We start from the raw sequence: 18,830 nt of genomic DNA on the forward strand, positions 1-18,830 counted from the left end.
GATGTAATAAATGTGCAATCCTTTTTAGTCTATTATTGTTGCTGAGAAAGATTGTTAAAGCTATTCTGAAAATACTAAAATGCAACCTCATATCAATATAGGTTCAGACCCAAATTCTCAATTTGCCTATTAATCAATTATACGAGGGGGAGTCAAATGAAAACCATAATTATCTTTTTAAATATTATTTATTGGTCACACAGGGTACAGAAGTAAATCACTTTTCAACATAGTCCCCTCCTCGTTCAATGCAAGTCCGCCAGGGCTTCGGAAGAGCCTGAATACCTGCAGAAAAAAAGTCTTTTGGGCGACGGCGCAACCACTCGAGCACCGCGTTGCGTACCTCTTCATCGGAGTGGAACTTTCTGCCGCCCATTGCTTCTTTGAGCGGACCAAACAGATAGAAATCGCTCAGTGCGAGGTCTGGCGAGTAAGGGGGATGTAGGAGGTATTCAAATTTCAGGTCTGTGATAGTCGCAACCGTTGCACGCGCCGTATGGGGCCGTGCATTGTCGTGTTGCAACAGCACACCGGCTGACAGCAATCCACGTCGTTTCGTTTTGATGGCAGGCCGGAGATGATTTTTTAGGAGGTCCGAGTATGTAGCACTCGTCACAGAGGTTCCTCGTGGCGTGTAGTGTTCCAAGATGATGCCCTTTTCGTCCCAAAAGAGGGTCAGCATAACCTTCCCTGCAGACAGCTGTGTCCGAAACTTTTTGGGTTTCGGTGATGAGGAGTGGCGCCACTCCTTGCTCGCTCGCTTTGTTTCAGGCTGATGGTAATGCACCCATGTTTCGTCACCAGTGACGAATCGTGACAGGAAGGCAATACCGTCACGTTCAGCACGCCACAAAAGGTCTTCTCACTCATCAACAAGTCGCTGTTTCAGTTCAAGCGTCAGTTGTCGGGGCATCCATCTTGCAGACACCTTATGAAACTGGAGAACATCATATACAATATGATGTGCCGATCCATGACTCATGTGTACACATGCTGCAATTTCGTCTATTGTCACACGGCGGTTTTCCAAAACGATGGCTTCAACGGCTGAAATGGTCTCTGGAGTCACTACGCGCCGAGCCTGGCCGGGGCATGGAGCATCGGCCACGGACGTAACACCATTTGCAAATTTCCGGCACCATTCATAGATTTTTGGCTGTGACAAACACGAATCTCCATACTGAACCTTCATTCGCCTAAAAATGTCAATCGGTTTCACACCTTCACTTCGCAAAAACCGAATCACAGAACGCTGCTCCTCGCTGGTGCATGTGGCTAGTGGGGCTAGTGGGGCTGCCATTTAGAACGGTTGTTGCGCCGGTGTTTGTGCATCTGCCGGCTGCTGCCACCTAGGCGACATCCGGCATACTATCGCAAACAGGCATGCCAACTTACAGCTCACTGGCGCCATATGCGGATTTTTATTTCTACTTTTATGGTTTTCAGTTGACTCCCCTACGTAAATGCACTCTTTTTTATTATAGTCAAGGTCTCAAGAGTTTTGTTAAATGCCTAGGCTTTACAAAATACAGTCAAAAGTCTTTAATCCGGACGTCCATAATCCGGAATGATCTATAATCCGGACCTCAAAGCTACAAACTTTTTGCGCATCGCATGTTCATATGCGTTGACGCATGCGCGTTTAATGTATAACGGACGGTATAAGCTAAGCTAAAATTATCTAATTATCTATTGCAGTTAATGTTGCAGATTGCGTTGCTCCTTAATCTTCGAATTGGATCTGGCTTATTATTTTTCGCAGACTGTTAGAGCAATTTTATAAAAGTAAGCTTGAACTTTCGATTATACCAAAAAGAATTTCCGATTCTGGAGCTGCCAAAGGAGCTACAAAGCGAAAGAATGTTTCGATGTTCATCAAACAAAAAGTGGAATTGCTGCAAAAATGGATAAAGGCGTATTCTTTCTCTAACATTCCGAAATCTGTTTATCAATTTCACGTTGCTCTGCGGAGGGAAGGGAACGTCGCGGCGCGCCATGAGCTGTAAGTTGATCTGTCAGCACTATCCTTATCTTCAGGGCAGATGTTTTTATTTTATTCGGCTTATAATTCCTTACTAAATGTAGTATTTCATCTCGATGTACTCCATCTTTGATATGATTTAAATCAAATTCCTCGTCATTATAAATATCACGAATACATATCAAATAGTTTTTTGGTTGTAATTTTCTAATTTCGACTCTGCGTAATGTATTCTTTACGCATGCGCGCGTTGAAAGAAATGTTTAATAAAGTAAAGAAATAAATATTAAGCTTTTTTTTTTGGTCAATTTTGATATCCTTTAGATCATAATTGCTCTTTATTTCATAAATTACGGTTTCATATTTTTAATTTTATAATTTCTGCATGCCATCTTACCAGATTTAAATTGATGATCTATAATCCGGAAAAACCGATAATCCGGAATCGCCGGAGTCCGGATAAAAGATTTTTGACTGTATATCAAAAATGTAATTCAGTCCTATCTTAGAAGTTTGTAATGCCATGCCATCCTAGCAAGAAGACATTCCTCTTAATTACTTTACAGGCTCTCGTTAATTATTGTTTGGGAGAATAATATTTTGGACATCTAAAGGTTACATACAAGTTTATTTGGGATAATTAACATTTTTAATCAATTTTTCTATGGGTTTTTGCATTGCCACAAGATTTTTCTCCTTTCCACAACTTTTACAAGTTACAGACAGTTTGTTTTCCAACCTGTCGACCATCAGTATCGAAGTAATCATCAATCAAAACAGTTTTAGTGTAGTTGTTTTATATCATGCCAAATCAAAAGCGTTGCACAAAATAGTTTGTCTTCGCAATCTTATTATCGTGATAATATATTTATATAGCCATTTCTGCAGATGAAAAAATGTGATTTTTCTGGCATAAAATGCATGACTTAGTCTATTCATATAAATTGTTGCCAATACAAATGTATATAGTAGAAGCTTCACAGCAAATGAAAATTTATATTTAATGTAAAAAAAAAAAATTGCCGTTAAACTCTTCAGAAGGAAAAAGAAAATTGATAGCACTTCAAAATTTACAAAATAATCCTTTCCTAGGTTGAGTGCTCCATTTATCTTGGGACAATTTTCATTTCTAAATTAATAAGGAAATTACATATTGCATGTGCTCTCACAAGATGCCACCAAAATTTCATTAAGTATTTTAATATTTCTTGATATCCCATGTTTAACACATAGTCATTAACTGGACTAAAACATACGGCAGTAGAAGATCTACAAATGGAATTGATGTTGCACACAATTCATGGACCAACTTCAATATCAATTCTCAAGAATTCTGATTATTACATTAAATCAATTAAATAGGCAATGTATAATTTTAATTTAAATATAAATTTAAGATGCACTACATAATGAATAAATGTCTCTAAGAATGTTGCTTCCCAAAGTAGCATAGATGATAAACTAAAGATCTCACAGCAAGTGTTGCCATGCCATGAGCTTTGGATTCTGGCAACGTAATGGAATATAACAGCTAGAAAGAGTAGGAAGATTACAATATAAATATTTCAGATGATATTTACCTTTTCGTTGCCTTTTCTATCCTCGTCAATATCATAACACATATACTATTTATTTTTTGGTTACCTTTAATGCAACTGTTTAATTCCTATAATGTTTCTCTCAATTCTTACTTTAGGTATTGCTGTAGCAATATATAAACATTTTTTGTCACTTTGTTTTGATGTGTACATGTATTAAAATAACATAACAATTTGTATAACGCATGCTTCAGTGGACCAATTTCACTGCTCTTATTTTAATTTTTTTTTTCCTTTTTACTTCCAGTAATAAATACTCATGTGGTTTCTGTACATGGAATGGTGCTAAATAATCTTAGATTTTGGGAGGGATACAATCAATTACATATTTAACGTTAAAAGATGTTGAGGGTAGGGAAGACATATCAGATAAATTTCTCCAAACAGGAAAATGTTTGAAAATCTTTCTTTTCATAGAATATGTGTATGCACTTGATAGTTAATTAAATATGACTTGATAGTTAATAAAATGAACTAGCAAATTTTTATGAGAATTTTATTTTTGCAGAATGCCTGAAAGTCAATGTTAAACTTGCCAAACCAAACCAAAGATAAGAGAAAAAATAATTAAAAATATAGCCTATTATGCCTCCTTTAAAAAAATCTACATATTTACAATCAGATTGAAATTTTTTAAATAATTTTTTTGAGCATAAAGACGACAGCAGCTGATCCGTGCTTGCATGTACCGCATGCAAGCAGGAATTAAATAACAGGCTTCATTTAACTGTCATTTCGCAGAACAGTACCTACCTGCTCTTAAAATGTAAACAACAGCCATAAAGGTTATTCATTTTTCAGTTTCCTTTTTATTCAAGAACAGAACACTACCTATGAGCCATAAAGTTAGTCACACAATTTTAGCCAATTTACAAATTCGTCAACTAGTTGAATGAATTAGAAGATAATAAGCGTAAGATAAGAAAAATATTAAATAAAATAAATGCTTGTATAGCTTTGAAAAATGTTTCAATCTCGTACAAAGAAGGGTTTTTACTTCATAAATCAATGTTTCTCTCAATTCTTACTTTAGGTATTGCTGTAGCAATATATAAACATTTTTTGTCACTTTGTTTTGATGTGTACATGCTAATGAAAGCTGCTAATGAAAAGCATATTGCCAAAGCTCTATTAAAAGTAACAGAACATACAGATGGCAAATGTGTAGTGTCATATCTGAAAAATAGGGCCCACCAGCGGCCGAGCGTTAAAGTCGCTGAACACTAGTAGTTCGATCCGAGGTTCGAATCCCGCGAACGGACTGGCTGCATGGGCGTTTTCATGGTTTTCCCCATGTGTAATGTATATACGAGCCAGTTTCCCTTAGAAAGTGCGGTAAAATCCTAGTATACGGTGCAGTCTTGGCGCGAATTGGCGAAAATTATCGCCAACACCAAAAATGATCCAAGGAACGTCTATATATATATACTATACACACATAGTATATATACTATATACATAGTATATACTATGTTTAACTGTATATTTTCTTTGAATGACCTGTTAACTACTCATCGTATATGTCCCGTTTTTACTGCTCATCATAAAGTCGCCAAAAGTAGCCAAATCCTGCGGGCACCGGATACTAGGATTAAACCGAAAGTGCTCCACGAAGGCATCCCTCCCCTTAGGCAGATAGCCCTCGAAGTTTTGCCATAATCTCACACACACACACATATCAGAAAATACATATTGGCCATCGGAATGATTTAGGTCACTTATTTTTAACAACAGATGAAATAAAAAATATTGCATTAAAGATAGCAGCAAAAATTTCCCTGGATAATATTTTAGATGAAATTAGAAATTCTCTATGAGATGTTGGGCTTGAGAAGGTTCATTTACTTACAAAACAAGATTTACATAACATCAAAAAATCTTTCAATTTGTCTTCTAATTCTGTTAAACATGAAAATGATTGGGTTTGTGTAGATACGTGGATACCTGAAATGCAAAATTCCGAACATCCATGCATTTCATTTTATAAAACTCAGGGATCAACATAGCACGAGTGAATATTATACACAATATTCATTTCTAAAAGGAAATGATTTTGTTTTGATAATGATGACAGAGCACAAAGAGAGATACTGAAAAAATTTAGTTCTGACTTGTATATGTATTGATGGTACACATGGGGTGAATGCATACAGATTTGAACTCATAACTTTACTTACAATAGATGATTTGTGCCAAGGATTTCCGTGTGCATTTTTAATTTCTCATCCATGTGATCAGCCAGTGCTATCATTTTTTTCCTGTATTAAAGAAAATGTTGGGCAAATGCAACCACAAATATTTATGTCTGAAATGGGTTTACTGCAGAAACGTCTTTTTTGTGCATGGCATATTGATAGAGCCTGGACAAACAATTTTTAAAAAAATCAATGGTGTTGAAAAACAGGCAAAAACATATAAAATTATTAGATCTCTCTTAGAAGAACAAGACATTCATACTTTTCATACACTGACAGAAGCAGCAATAAAATTACTTAAAGAAGATCCTGACACTATTGAATTTGCAAATTACTTTGAAACATATTATTTACAAAATACATCTAGCTGGGCATACTGTTATAGACTTCACAGTGGTGTTAACACAAAAATGCACATCGAATGATATCACCGAACATTAAAATATATTTATCTTCATCGAAAAAATGTTAAGAGATTGGATAACACTATACATGGTATTATGAGATTTGTAAGAGATAAAATGATTAACTGCTTAATTACAGCCAATAAAGTTAAATTAACAAGTAAGATTTGGGTTTTGAGAATCAGGCATAAAACAAATGAAACACTATGTTTATAAGTAATAGAGAATGAGAATGGGTGGTCTGTTTCATCAACACATACAGAAATATACACTATACATGAAAGTAACAAAACTTGTACATGTCACATACAGTGCACTGTGTGTAATCTATGCATTCATTGATATATATGCAGCTGTATTGATCCATCAGTTTGTAGAGACATTAGGTATTTTTTTGGAAGCAGGCAAGATGAAAAATATGCAACGCCTTCGCCGAGAAGGCGTTGCATATAAGAAACCGCGGACTTCTGGATACACATCGCACCATGAAGGCATGCCAAGAAGGTGGGAGAAATACTTTATATACTCCCCCTTTTAAAGGGCGACTGGGGTTTTTAGGGAACCTAATCGCCAAATTCTGGGTGTGGAGAACAATCATCTAACACCCTTTTAGTTCGGGCGCCACTGTACAGACATTAGAATTTTACATTGGAAGCAAGAAGGATTGAAAAATTAGCAATGCCTTCGACGGGAATCGAACCGCGGACCTCTGGAATATGCGCCCAGGCGGGAGAAATACCTTATAAGTTAGGTGGAGTATGTGCAAACACACTAGAAATACTGCTACTTATTAAATACATTACTTACATCAGCACACTAGAAATACTGCTACTTATACTACAACTACAATACATAATGAATTATCCACTTATTATAGATGATGAAAATGAATTTTGAATTAAGTAGCCGAAAAAAAAATCACAGACCCTCTCACTGGAACACAGAAAGAATGAACTAAAACAAACATGTTTAGAATTAGTAGATTCATTAAAATCTGACAAACAATGTGATGTGTTAAACAAGATTCTAAAGTCAGCACCACTACAACTAGAAGCTGCTGATATGTTAAATGCACAAGAAATACATTTCCCAACTGCTAATAAAGATATTCCACCTAATAAAAATATAATACCCAAAAGATTCTCAAACACAAAACGAAAAGAAAACTGACAAAATAGTAATGAAGATAATAATGCAATTCTAAAAATTAGTTTGGATCACAAAAATTTTACACATAATACCACAGAAGAAATTTAACACATCTAGTGAAAAATATATATTTTAACAAGTCATTAGTACCTATTCACAATTCCTTTTGTCCATTTTTATCATCTAAAACATCTTCTTTCAACTGCCTGTAAGTGTTTTATATGTGTCAGATGATATTTTTTTTCTTATTTATATAATATCTCTCTCATTCTTCAGAACTTCTCTTTAATAATAAGATAATTCCTACTCTGATCCTTAAAATGATCAGGAACAGATGTAGAAGTTCAGAACAGGGTTTTAAACCTTTATCTCAGGTCCTCGTGATACGCTGATGTATTCTGTGATTAATGAGTAAATCTATTTTTGTTCATCCTCCTTGCATTACTGTCTTCCTTCCTCCCCCCCCCAAGTCCAACAGTACCAAATATTGTCCATACAATCAATCATTCATTGACTTTTATACTGTTCAGTCAATAGATTATTACAAAACGCTTTAATGTTGATAAATATATTTTGGTGAAACTGAGTCAATCCCAAATTTGAACAGTAAGCAATATTTTCTACTATTTAATATTTGTCAAGTTTTTTATTTTCTAATTATTCAACCCCATGTACATTCACATGTTGTGCACTGGCCATTTTATTATGCATAGAATTGTTTAAAACTAACTGAACATCGTAACAATCTCATCACAGTTTTGTGAATTGCCACATGCTGCTACATTTTTATTTTGGGGTTTTAATTATTAATAACATTAAATAGTAGAAACCTTAATTTTTTTTAATGCTAACTAGCTTTACATACCTGGTAAAGGTACCTGGTATTCCTGTACCTTGAATAAGGCTTACTTGTACATTATGTAAACTTGTATTTTATGCCAATCAGTCCCCCTCCCCACACATGTTGATGTCAGCATTTATTCGTATTCCTTACATTTTACAGCAATAATTCATAAGTTTGTCTTATGGATATCTGAGATATGAAGGAATATGTAAAGAACACGTTCCCCCCCCTTCGGAGCCGAATTTTGAAAACGTTTGAAATTGGTTTTTAGGTATTCATATTCCACACATTTTAAAGCAAGAATTTTATGTACATCTCTTTCTTCCTTACATGAAAAAACATAAAAACACGTTTTGCCCGCCGAATCTTAAAAAAATCGCTTCTTAAATAACATCTTCGGTACAAAAGGAATAAGCTCCTAAGTTTTGATATCTCTAATAGCTTTGAGCGATGATCTGTAGGTGAATAAATCAGTAATTCTTCCTTTATGTATATATTTATAATAAAACATCTGAAGAAATAAATATGTATACCAATTAAAAAGACAACTATTTCAGAAAAACTAATAAAAGAGATTAATTTACACTCAGTAATGCGCACCAAGTTCGCAACGTTTTAAAAAAATTGGCTTTGACCACGCCGAGCTTTTTGGAGTAAACACGCTGCGCGTGAATCTGCGCAAATGATCAGGGAGGAAACTAGCATATGAGGGGCTAGACGCTTGTGCCTCGTGCCAGTACTGTGGTTGCAGTGGTCCGAGATGGAAGCTCTTATTCCTTCTCCTGAAGCCTGCGAGGTTGGGTCAGTGATAAAGTTCTTGAAGCAAGTATCAGATTCAATGTTCCGCCTTACTTTCTTTGGGAACATGCAAGGACCTGACTCGGAACAGGGAGCTTACTAAAGCTATGTTCAATAAATGTGGGAAGTAGACAGGATACACAGGAAGGGTATACAAAACCCTTTATTTTTCACTCTTTACAATATTTTCCGTACTTCGGAATACAGAGACCAACTACTTGTGGTCTGAACCTAAGAATATAAAAATATAACTAAACTCTAACTTAAATTTGGAATAATAAACGTGGAAGATTGGCCTTATATTAACAGGAAGCCGTATGTAGTACAGAGAACTGTTAACACTACAATACGTTTAAAAATTATCAAGAGGATTAAACCTCTGGCCTGGAAGGCAACTAGCAACTGAGTAAAACTTCTAAGGTAAGCGGCCTGCTTCGACTAACTCCTTAATCTCTCTCGCTTGGCAAAAAGCCACAACTTAAGTACTTGGCGTTCGCCAGACAAATTTTGCATAAATAAGTTAACGCTTTTAATTCTGGCCGGAAGTAGAAAATAAGAAGTGATAGTAAAGATTTAAAATAAAATAAACGTTAGTAAAACTTAAGATCCTTACGTACTTCCCGCCAGAGTTAATTAGTTTGAAACTAATTAACTCTGGCGACCTTGTTGAAAACTTTTAGCTCTAGAATCTAACGCGAGGCCAATCTTTTACAAACATTTCTCACTAGAAACTAGAAATTAAAAAAAAAAAATTGTTTTTACAATAGCAGCTCCATGGACACCCAATTTTTCATCTGTACTGCATCTAAACAGGAGCTTTTATTCAAATCTGGTTCCTTCCAGAGATCTGGAAGGAAAACTAGTTTAATGAAATGTTACACAATGAAATGGCAAGTAACATGCATATTTATATTTCTCTTAACATTCTTATTTCATTCATGACTATTTTAATTATCTCTCCCCGTGCTCTCTGACATGTGTTGTAAAAGAACACCAAACACGAATGTGTTTATGTATACGTGTTCAACACTGCCTCCTGCAATCAAAACACTAACGTGTTAAAATTCAACATGACAAGACCTCTTAACACACCCTATCTTCAACTCTAAACCCTGAGGTACTATTCTGAAAGTGGCTAACTCTGAAGTGTAGCGTCAGAGAGCCTAACTACATTCATTCAACCTTTAACACATATTCACCATAATTTGGTCTTTTTACAGTCACACGAATAAGTTTAAAATTCTTGGCATTACTTTCACTTTTACCATATCACAGTATTTCTTAAAATTTAAAATAACAGTTCACATTGTATATAAGAACATATTAACATGCCGTTAATTTTACGCATTTTAAAACATACATTAGTAGTACATTGTTAACTTCTATTCTTTTCAAAGCAAGTGCCAATTCTTCTACATTGAAATACTACATTTCAAAAAGTCTTTCAGACTAAAACTTCTTTCTTGCCAGAATGTTTTAAATAAAATTTATACAATAACTTTTACAATATTTAAGTATTTACACATTCCTATTATACATCAACTTTAGTTTTACGCGCGAGTAATTGAAAAACATAATACCAAAATCGGTAACAACTCATTTCTCGCCTTTTTGGCGATAAAGGTAGACCTCACATGAGGTAAAACTTCTTGAAATCTGCCACTTGCAGTAAGAATGAAAGATTAACTTAAGTTTGCAAAGTAACATCAAATTTTACTTATCTTTGTCATATTCGGACATTCTTTTCTGAGCCCAGTCCTGGAAGGTAGCGCAGATTCTGGTTTGATTTATCCTCCTTCTTGTGCGGGCTCGCCCTTCAGTGCCTTCCTCTAGAAGCTTTCTTTTTCCTCCAGTTCGGTCACCCTTGAATACCTTCTTTTTCGCCTCTGCCTGTGGTCCTGGCCGTTTGATGGCAGCTGGTCTTGGCGGAACCGGGACACTTCTCTCTCGTTCCTGCTTGGACCTCGTTGCTGGCCGTTCAAATTTTCCTTGTATCTTTTCCTCCGCCGCTGGTGGCCCTTCCGCAGTTCGGCGACATTTGCTGCGGAGAGTCCTGTCCGATAAGTAGATCTTCCGTTTGGGAGCCGGGTTATAGTTGCCGTTATTTCTCCTGGCTCTCTTTGCATTCGTCGTTGTTGTTGGACATGTTGGACAGGACTGGACATACGCCCTTGTTAACTTTTGCAGTTCAGGAAAATAGACTGCCTCGCGTACGCGTTGTATAGTTTTTCGAATACCAGCATGAGAAGCTAAAGGGCTGTCATGCAACTCCTGCAGGATATTTAATCTAAGACTAGCTGGGATAACAGGTCGAATTTCGTTGTTGGAATTTGTGGTTTTTGTATAAAATAATAGACCATCTATTAGTTCGTACAGGGCCGCCCTATTTCTTATCGCCACAATATCTTGGTGGCTAAAATTTTCAGGATCCTTTAAATACTCATAAATGCTTCCAAACTCAGGATCCTTACCCAGTTCGGTTATTACAGTTTCTCGGGAATTTATTGTACATGCTGTGAGCATTGCCACCTTTACAGTATTACCTTCTTCATCTATTTTAATTCTGGATAGGGCATCTGCTACGATATTTTCCTTTCCGGGGGTTTGCTTGATTACCAGATTATATTCTTGTAGCTTGAGTGCCCATCTTATTAACCTTGGGGATAAGTTTTTCCCTGAATACAATCTAGTTACCGCCGCATGATCAGAGTACAGTGTTATTGGCGCCTTTCCAAAATAGACTCGGAACGTTTGCACTGCTAACAGAACTGAAAGTGCCTCTCTCTCGGTCGCAGAATAGTTTCTTAGTGTTTGATTTAAAGTTCGGCTAAAAAAAGCCATGGGCTGCTGATTTTGTGAAAGTACCGCTCCTACCGCATAATCCGAAGCATCCGCTGAAATTTCTAAATTCTCATCTTTTCAGGAAATTTCAACACAGGGGCTTGCGTTAATGCTTGCTTTAATTTTTCGAACGCACTATTGGCTTCGGCCGTCCACCAGAATCTTGCCTTTTTCCTTTTTAATTTTAACGATGGTTCAGCAATAGCTGCAAAATCTTTTATAAAGGACCTATAATATGAACAAAGTCCTAAAAAAGAAGAGAGCTTCTTCGCCGTATTTGGCGGCGGATACTTTTGTACAGCAATTATCTTTGATTCGTCTGTCTCGATTCCTTTCTGAGATATTTTGTAACCTAAGTATTTTAATTCAGGGGCTGCAAATTTGCACTTTTCGACATTAACTTTTAGACCGGCCTCATTTAATAAAGAAAACACCTGTCTTAAATCCTGTACATGTTGGTCGAGATTATCACTAGTAATAATGATATCGTCTAAATAGATAAATGTGGACTTTCCAAGAACAGGCCTTAACACAATGTCCATACATCGCTGAAATGTTGCCGGTGCCCCTGAAAGGCCAAACGGCATACGCAGAAATGCATAAGTGCCAGACTTGGTTATAAAAGCAGTCTTAGGCACGTCCTCAGGCCTAACCCCTATTTGAAAATAACCAGTCGTTAAGTCTAAAGTCGTCATATATTTGGTCGATGTTGTGTTCCTTAGAATTTCTTCAATAATATGTAACGGATATACCGGATATTTAGTTATGGAGTTTAATTTACAGTAGTCAATCGCGAATCTCCACCTTTTTGGATGTGTCAATAGATAGTCATTATTTTTCTTACATAAAACCATCGGGCTAGCATAACTACTTGAGATGGGCGTTATGATCTTTTTACGTAGCATATCGGTGATATGCCATTCTATAATTTTTTCCTTTTTCTTATCATACCGGTATGCTTTGTGGCGAACTGGCATTGAATCTCCGGTGTCAATACTATGGTTAGTAACCTGAGTAAATCCTGGAATATCACTAAATAACGAAGCAAATTCACTTACCACTTGTCGGATTCTTCGTTGCTCTTCATTAGGCAGGTAGTCAAGGTTTAACATCGGCAATTCAGCCTTTTCTTCTCGAACTGGTTTCATCGTCAGCTTAAGGGACGCTTCATTAAAATCCAGCGTTGCTTGTGCCTCTGAAAGAAAATCTATTCCTAAGATAATATGTGCTTGCAGATTCTTTACTATGAAAAACATAACCTTTACTTGTTCGTCCTTGATACAGATGTATAGTTGTAATTTACCTATGCATTTACATCTTTCTCCTTGCGCAGCTAACACTGTCGTATTATCCGAATTATATATGCGATATTTACGAAAATACTTCGTAAAAAAATCTTCTCCCACACAGGAACACTGCGCGCCTGTATCCAGGAGTGCGGTGGCTGGGATATTATTCACCAACACATCAATCTTCAGAAGAGTAAAATTTTTCACCATTACTGTATTTAACTTGAAGGAAGAGGGATTTTCGTGACCTTCGGATTTCCGCACCCTCCCGTCAGCAGAAATCCGTTTTAGTTTAAATCCTTTTTTGTTTCCATGCTTTCCTTCTTTTTCCACTGGCCTTGAGACTTTTTTCCTGGGTTGCTATTGAACTTTCGACGTTCGCCGGCTGTTTTTGAATGCTCGGGTTTCCTTGCCCACTGATTCGCTTTGCTTCCGTAGCCATGTGCTTGACTTTGCTGTGGTCTTGGCGCACCAAATTGGTTTCGTTGTTGATATTGGCGTCTTCTTTCAATGTCCGCCGTTCTTCTACTTTCAAACTGGATTGCTAACTCAAATAACTTTTCCAGTGTATTCGGATTTCTTAATTCAATAAAGTCTTGCACTTGGGGAAGTAACCTCGGCAAAATCACTTGAATTATCTCAGGATCCGGACGGTTTCCATACAAGAGTTTAAAGACGTGAATTTTTCTTAAAATAAAGCTTGAGAGATTTTCGATTCTTTGCTGATATATGCTGAAAAGTTCCGTTTCTAATTTCGCACGATCTCTTACGACAGGGAAGGCTTTTACTAGGGCAGTCTTGAAATTTTCGTAAGTATAGGTGGGACTTCCTCCTTGACCCAAGAGACTTCTGCCTATACATTTGAACCAGTTAAGCGCTTGGCCCCATCAAAGCGCTGGTAACTAAGGTAAATTTTTGAAACTCGTGCACGGGGTAGAGCATGAAGTGGTCATCCAATTTTTCCAAAAAACTGGTTACCGGTGAGTTTCCATTAAATGTTGCTTCTGGTTTCATCGAAGCGCGCATGGTCTGGACGATGTAACCAAATCCTTCCAGGGCGGCAGCTGGCATTTCTGGATTCTGAGCCGCTTCTGCAGGCAGCACAGTTTCTTCTTGAAACTCGGCCATGGTTATTCTTCTTCGTTGGGCGCCACTATCAGATTCAATGTTCCGCCTTACTTTCTTTGGGAACATGCAAGGACCTGACTCGGAACAGGGAGCTTACTAAAGCTATGTTCAATAAATGTGGGAAGTAGACAGGATACACAGGAAGGGTATACAAAACCCTTTATTTTTCACTCTTTACAATAATTTCCGTACTTCGTAACACAGAGACCAACTACTTGTGGTCTGAACCTAAGAATATAAAAATATAACTAAACTCTAACTTAAATTTGGAATAATAAACGTGGAAGATTGACCTTATATTAACAGGAAGCCGTATGTAGTACAGAGAACTGTTAACACTACAATACGTTTAAAATTATCACGAGGATTAAACCTCTGGCCTGGAAGGCAACTAGCAACTGAGTAAAACTTCTAAGGTAAGCGGCCTGCTTCGACTAACTCCTTCCTCTCTCTCGCTTGGCAAAAAGCCACAACTTAAGTACTTGGCGTTCGCCAGACAAATTTTGCATAAATAAGTTAACGCTTTTAATTCTGGCCGGAAGTAGAAAATAAGAAGTGATAGTAAAGATTTAAAATAAAATAAACGTTAGTAAAACTTAAGATCCTTACACAAGTACTGCGCTAATTGAAATTCATTGTCAGGTCTATGGGACAAACATCATGAGTAAAGCAGATTATGCATCGTTGGTGTAGGCAGTTTTCAGAAGGTTGTCAAAGTGCTCATAATGAAGAGTGCAGTGGCAGACAGTCCCTCATCAATGATGATCTTGTTGAGCTTGTGCGGCAGCTTGTGATGGAGAACCGTCGCTTCACGATTACAAAGCTTAGCAGCCATTTTCTGCAGATATCACAATCCTTGTTGCAAGAGATTTTCACTAAGCACCTGCTATTCAAAACATTGTGTGCCAGGTGGGTGCCGAAAAATCCGACATCTGAACAAAAAATTGAACGCTTAGGAGCAGCACTGACATTTCTGTAACGGTATCACGATGACGGCGACACATTCCTCGATGGGATCGTCACGGGCAATCAGACTTGGATTCTGCACTTCACCGCGGAAAACAAGCAGCAGTCAATGCATTGGCAGCATAGTGGATCTCCAGTCGGGACGAAATTCAAACAGATGCTATCGGTACGCAAAGTGATGTGCACAGTGTTCTGGGACAAGAAGGGCATTCTGCTCATTGAGTTCCTTCCACGTGGTGAACCAGTAAACGCTGATCGTTACTGTGAAACACTGTGGAAATTATGACGTGCCATTTGAAACAAGAGGCGTGGAATGCTTACTGCAGGTTTTGTGCTCCTGCATGACAATGCTCGTCCACATACTGCTCAACGCACAGCAGCGGTTTTGACGGAATATCTGAATAAAGTGTTACCTTTACAGAAAAGTAACACTTTATTCAGATATATATATATTCAAATAAACTACAAACAATAAATAACAGTGACTAAATAATATATAAACAAAACAGCCGCTGATTCATAATTAGCCATTTAAAGATTTTTTATTTCCATGTGCCTGGGCAAATATTTCCTCCATAATATCTTTAATTTTTGCTTTTCTATGTTCATCAATAGAAATGACTTCAAATTAGCTTGCTTCATTGCACTCCTTAATCTACTTTTTACAATTTTTTTATTTTGAAAAAGTTATTTCACATTCATCGTTATAGGTAGGGCGAGTACAAACGTATAAGCAAAAAAGACATTGGCATACACAATACTACATAAATTATATTTCAAGAGTAATTTATATGCACACAAGAAATTGCATTTAGCTTTGGATGATTGATGATTGGATGAATGCTCATGAATAGATAGAGCTTTTTCTCTTTCTGACTCAATATTAGATTCAGAATAATGATTTTCAGTTGAATTTTTTATTATTTCACATTTAATTACTAGGTCCTGATATTCATCCTTAAGAATTTTAACCAGCTGTTACACTTGCATAATGCCCTAATAATATAAAAAAATAGTCGAAAGTGTTCGGCAACAATGGCTTCGAAACGTTTTGGGGATCGAGAAGTGATATGTCTTCATACAACTTCCTATGCCCTTTAAACCTACTATTCATCGATTAAATGGCGTTATCCAATATAAAAGTAAAGACAATAACTTGTTTGATAGAGCAATTTAAATTATAGTCGGCCGATTCTTCATCGTCTATTTGTTTGACTTTTGGTATCTTCTAACAGGTAGCTCTTCTTTTATATCACAACCCAGCCTTTCTAGTTTATTATTGTAATCCGTTGCAAACAATTTTGATGCATTAAATGTTAAATTGAAGTTTCTAGAAATGGCTTTTAAAGAGCTTGCAGCCTCCCTAACTATATTATATGCTACGATGTAATCTAATCATTTAATCTGCAAATATTTCATTACTGGCTCAGTATATTGAAATATTTTCAAATATACACGAGCAGACAAAATTATTCTAAAAGTTGATATTTTATCCAGATTTTGCCATTTGTCATATCTGTGCATTTTGTATACCATTGGACGATATACTTTTCAGAGAAAGTATTAATTCTACGCACGTACCCTCCCTCGCATGGCTGTCTCGCCGAGTCATCTGTATCAATTCGATTGTTCGAATTTCTTGATCAGCCCATAACCGCACCAGCCTTATCCACCACTGAATCTTACGGATATCTAAAGTGTGAAGAAATATGTGAAAAACATGTTTTGCCCCTGTGGCGACTTGCATATTACAATGCTGCCAGTCTGGTAACCCATAACAATGAAAGACAAAATAATATTTATTCTATTCTATTGTTATGATTATTAACGATCTGTCTCAATTATTGTACTACCTTAATAAAAATTGTATTACCACAGCCCCCTACCCCCTTGGGGGCCGAATTCTCAAGGATAAGTGTCCTTGGGGGGGGATCGAACTTCTGAAACTGGTTTTTAAGTATTCATGTCCCATACATTTTAAAGCAAGACTCTTGTGAACATCTGTTTCTTCCTTATATGAAAAAAAGTAAAAACATGTTTTGCCCTCCCCCCTTGGATGCCGAATTTTCAAAAATCTCTTCTTAAATGACGCCTTCAGTAGACAAGAAATGAGCTCCTAGCTTTTGATATCTGCATCTGTAATAGCTTTTAGCGGTGATGTATAGATGAATGAATGAATAAATATCAGGAATTCTTTTATATATAGATTTATAATTAAACAACTAAACAAAACGGTGCAAAAGGGAAAACACAAATCAAAATAATATATTATTTGATAGAAAATGAGAAACAACCAAAAATCAATATCAAACATGTAAATATGTATCCGACTTAAAAAGAAAAATACTGTAGAAAAACTAATAAAAGAAATTTATTTGCACTGAGTAATGCGCAGCACTTTCGTAACTTAACGGCACGGCATCGGTGTCAGCTGATTCCTTTCTGCATGCCGAGCTCCCTGACATAAACACGCTGCGCGTGAATCTGCGCAAATGATCAGGGAGGAATCAGGAGGAAACTAGCATCTGAGGGGCTAGACGCTTGTCTTCTATTGCAACTTCTAGAACGATTAACGATGGACCCTTTTTTCTGCGGCCGATGCTATTCGCACCACCGGTGCGATTAGTCGCTTAAGCTATTCGCACCAACATTAACCACGCATGCCCATTGAGTTGTCAAAGGCGGGTTTCTACCTTGGCGTAGTTTATCATTTTTTAAGCGTTGGCGACTTTCAAAAGTTTAGAAAGGAAAATGGGTTCCTTTTCTTATAAAAAGAAGGAACACATTTCGTTTTATTAAAGTATGTATCAAAAAGGGCAGATTTTTATATTTGAAATGTTTATCCTTTTCCTGAACGGTTTGAATAGTTTAAATGACTGATTTGAAGAGGGGAGGCAAAATCGTGTTGACAGTTTTTGTACTTCTTAGAATACATTTAGCTTTAAAGATGTGTTTTGTTCGATAAAGCCTTTAATTCATTCCTCTTTGAAAAATTTCGTCCGATAAATGATACTAAAAATTAGACAGTGGATTTCTGTGTAGAAAATTTAGACATGAAATAAGTTAAAAGCGATTATATGAACTATTAAATGAATTATTCTGTATGCCTGCTTATTTTTTTATGGAAATATTTGGCATTTTCAGGACACAAAAAGTGCTTCAAAGAACTTTGAAATATTAGTACAAACACATTAATCAATTAAATTGAAATAAATAATGGGATGTAATTTAAAAGACAGAAATAATTTAATGTAAGAGATTTAGATTTAAAAATTTGCACACACAAATGATTTATCAGATTTTGTAAGGTTTTATCTGATAAATAACTTTGATTTTGAAATATGGCATTTGAACCTATGAACCTGTGAGGATACTGAAAAAGTGATGAATATATAAGAATATTATCATTTTCAGTAAGTTTTCTTATTGAATAATGAATTCTGACAGTCCTATGCTATAAAAATAGGGTCTAAGTTTGCATAAAAATTCCTCTGTTAAATAAAAGAATTTAAGTAATTTCTGTAGCCTTTTTGCCAATACACTAAAGATTTTTTACTAATTACTCGTCCTCGCTTGCAATTAGAACCATCATTAAATCCCTATTTTATCTAATCATTTTCTGAATATTATCATGTAT

General features: G+C 36.3%; 1 protein-coding gene across 1 annotated transcript; it reads right to left on the bottom strand.

Annotated features, from left to right (window-relative positions):
* Positions 1-862: 862 nt before the first annotated feature.
* On the bottom strand, positions 863-1,300 carry LOC118198477 (protein GVQW3-like). The gene has a single exon (XM_035370170.1). It carries the CDS (start codon positions 1,298-1,300, stop codon positions 863-865), a length of 438 nt encoding a protein of 145 aa, XP_035226061.1.
* Positions 1,301-18,830: the final 17,530 nt, after the last annotated feature.

Source organism: Stegodyphus dumicola, chromosome 2 (genome assembly GCF_044657685.1).
Source record: "Stegodyphus dumicola isolate Sdum_Otavi_A_Nest chromosome 2, ASM4465768v1".
In the NCBI taxonomy this organism is placed as follows: Eukaryota; Metazoa; Arthropoda; class Arachnida; order Araneae; family Eresidae; genus Stegodyphus; species Stegodyphus dumicola.

Excerpts from the sequence above, each read along its gene's own strand:
- LOC118198477 (XM_035370170.1), bottom strand. The coding sequence starts at position 1,300 with ATGGCAGCCCCACTAGCCCCACTAGCCACATGCACCAGCGAGGAGCAG.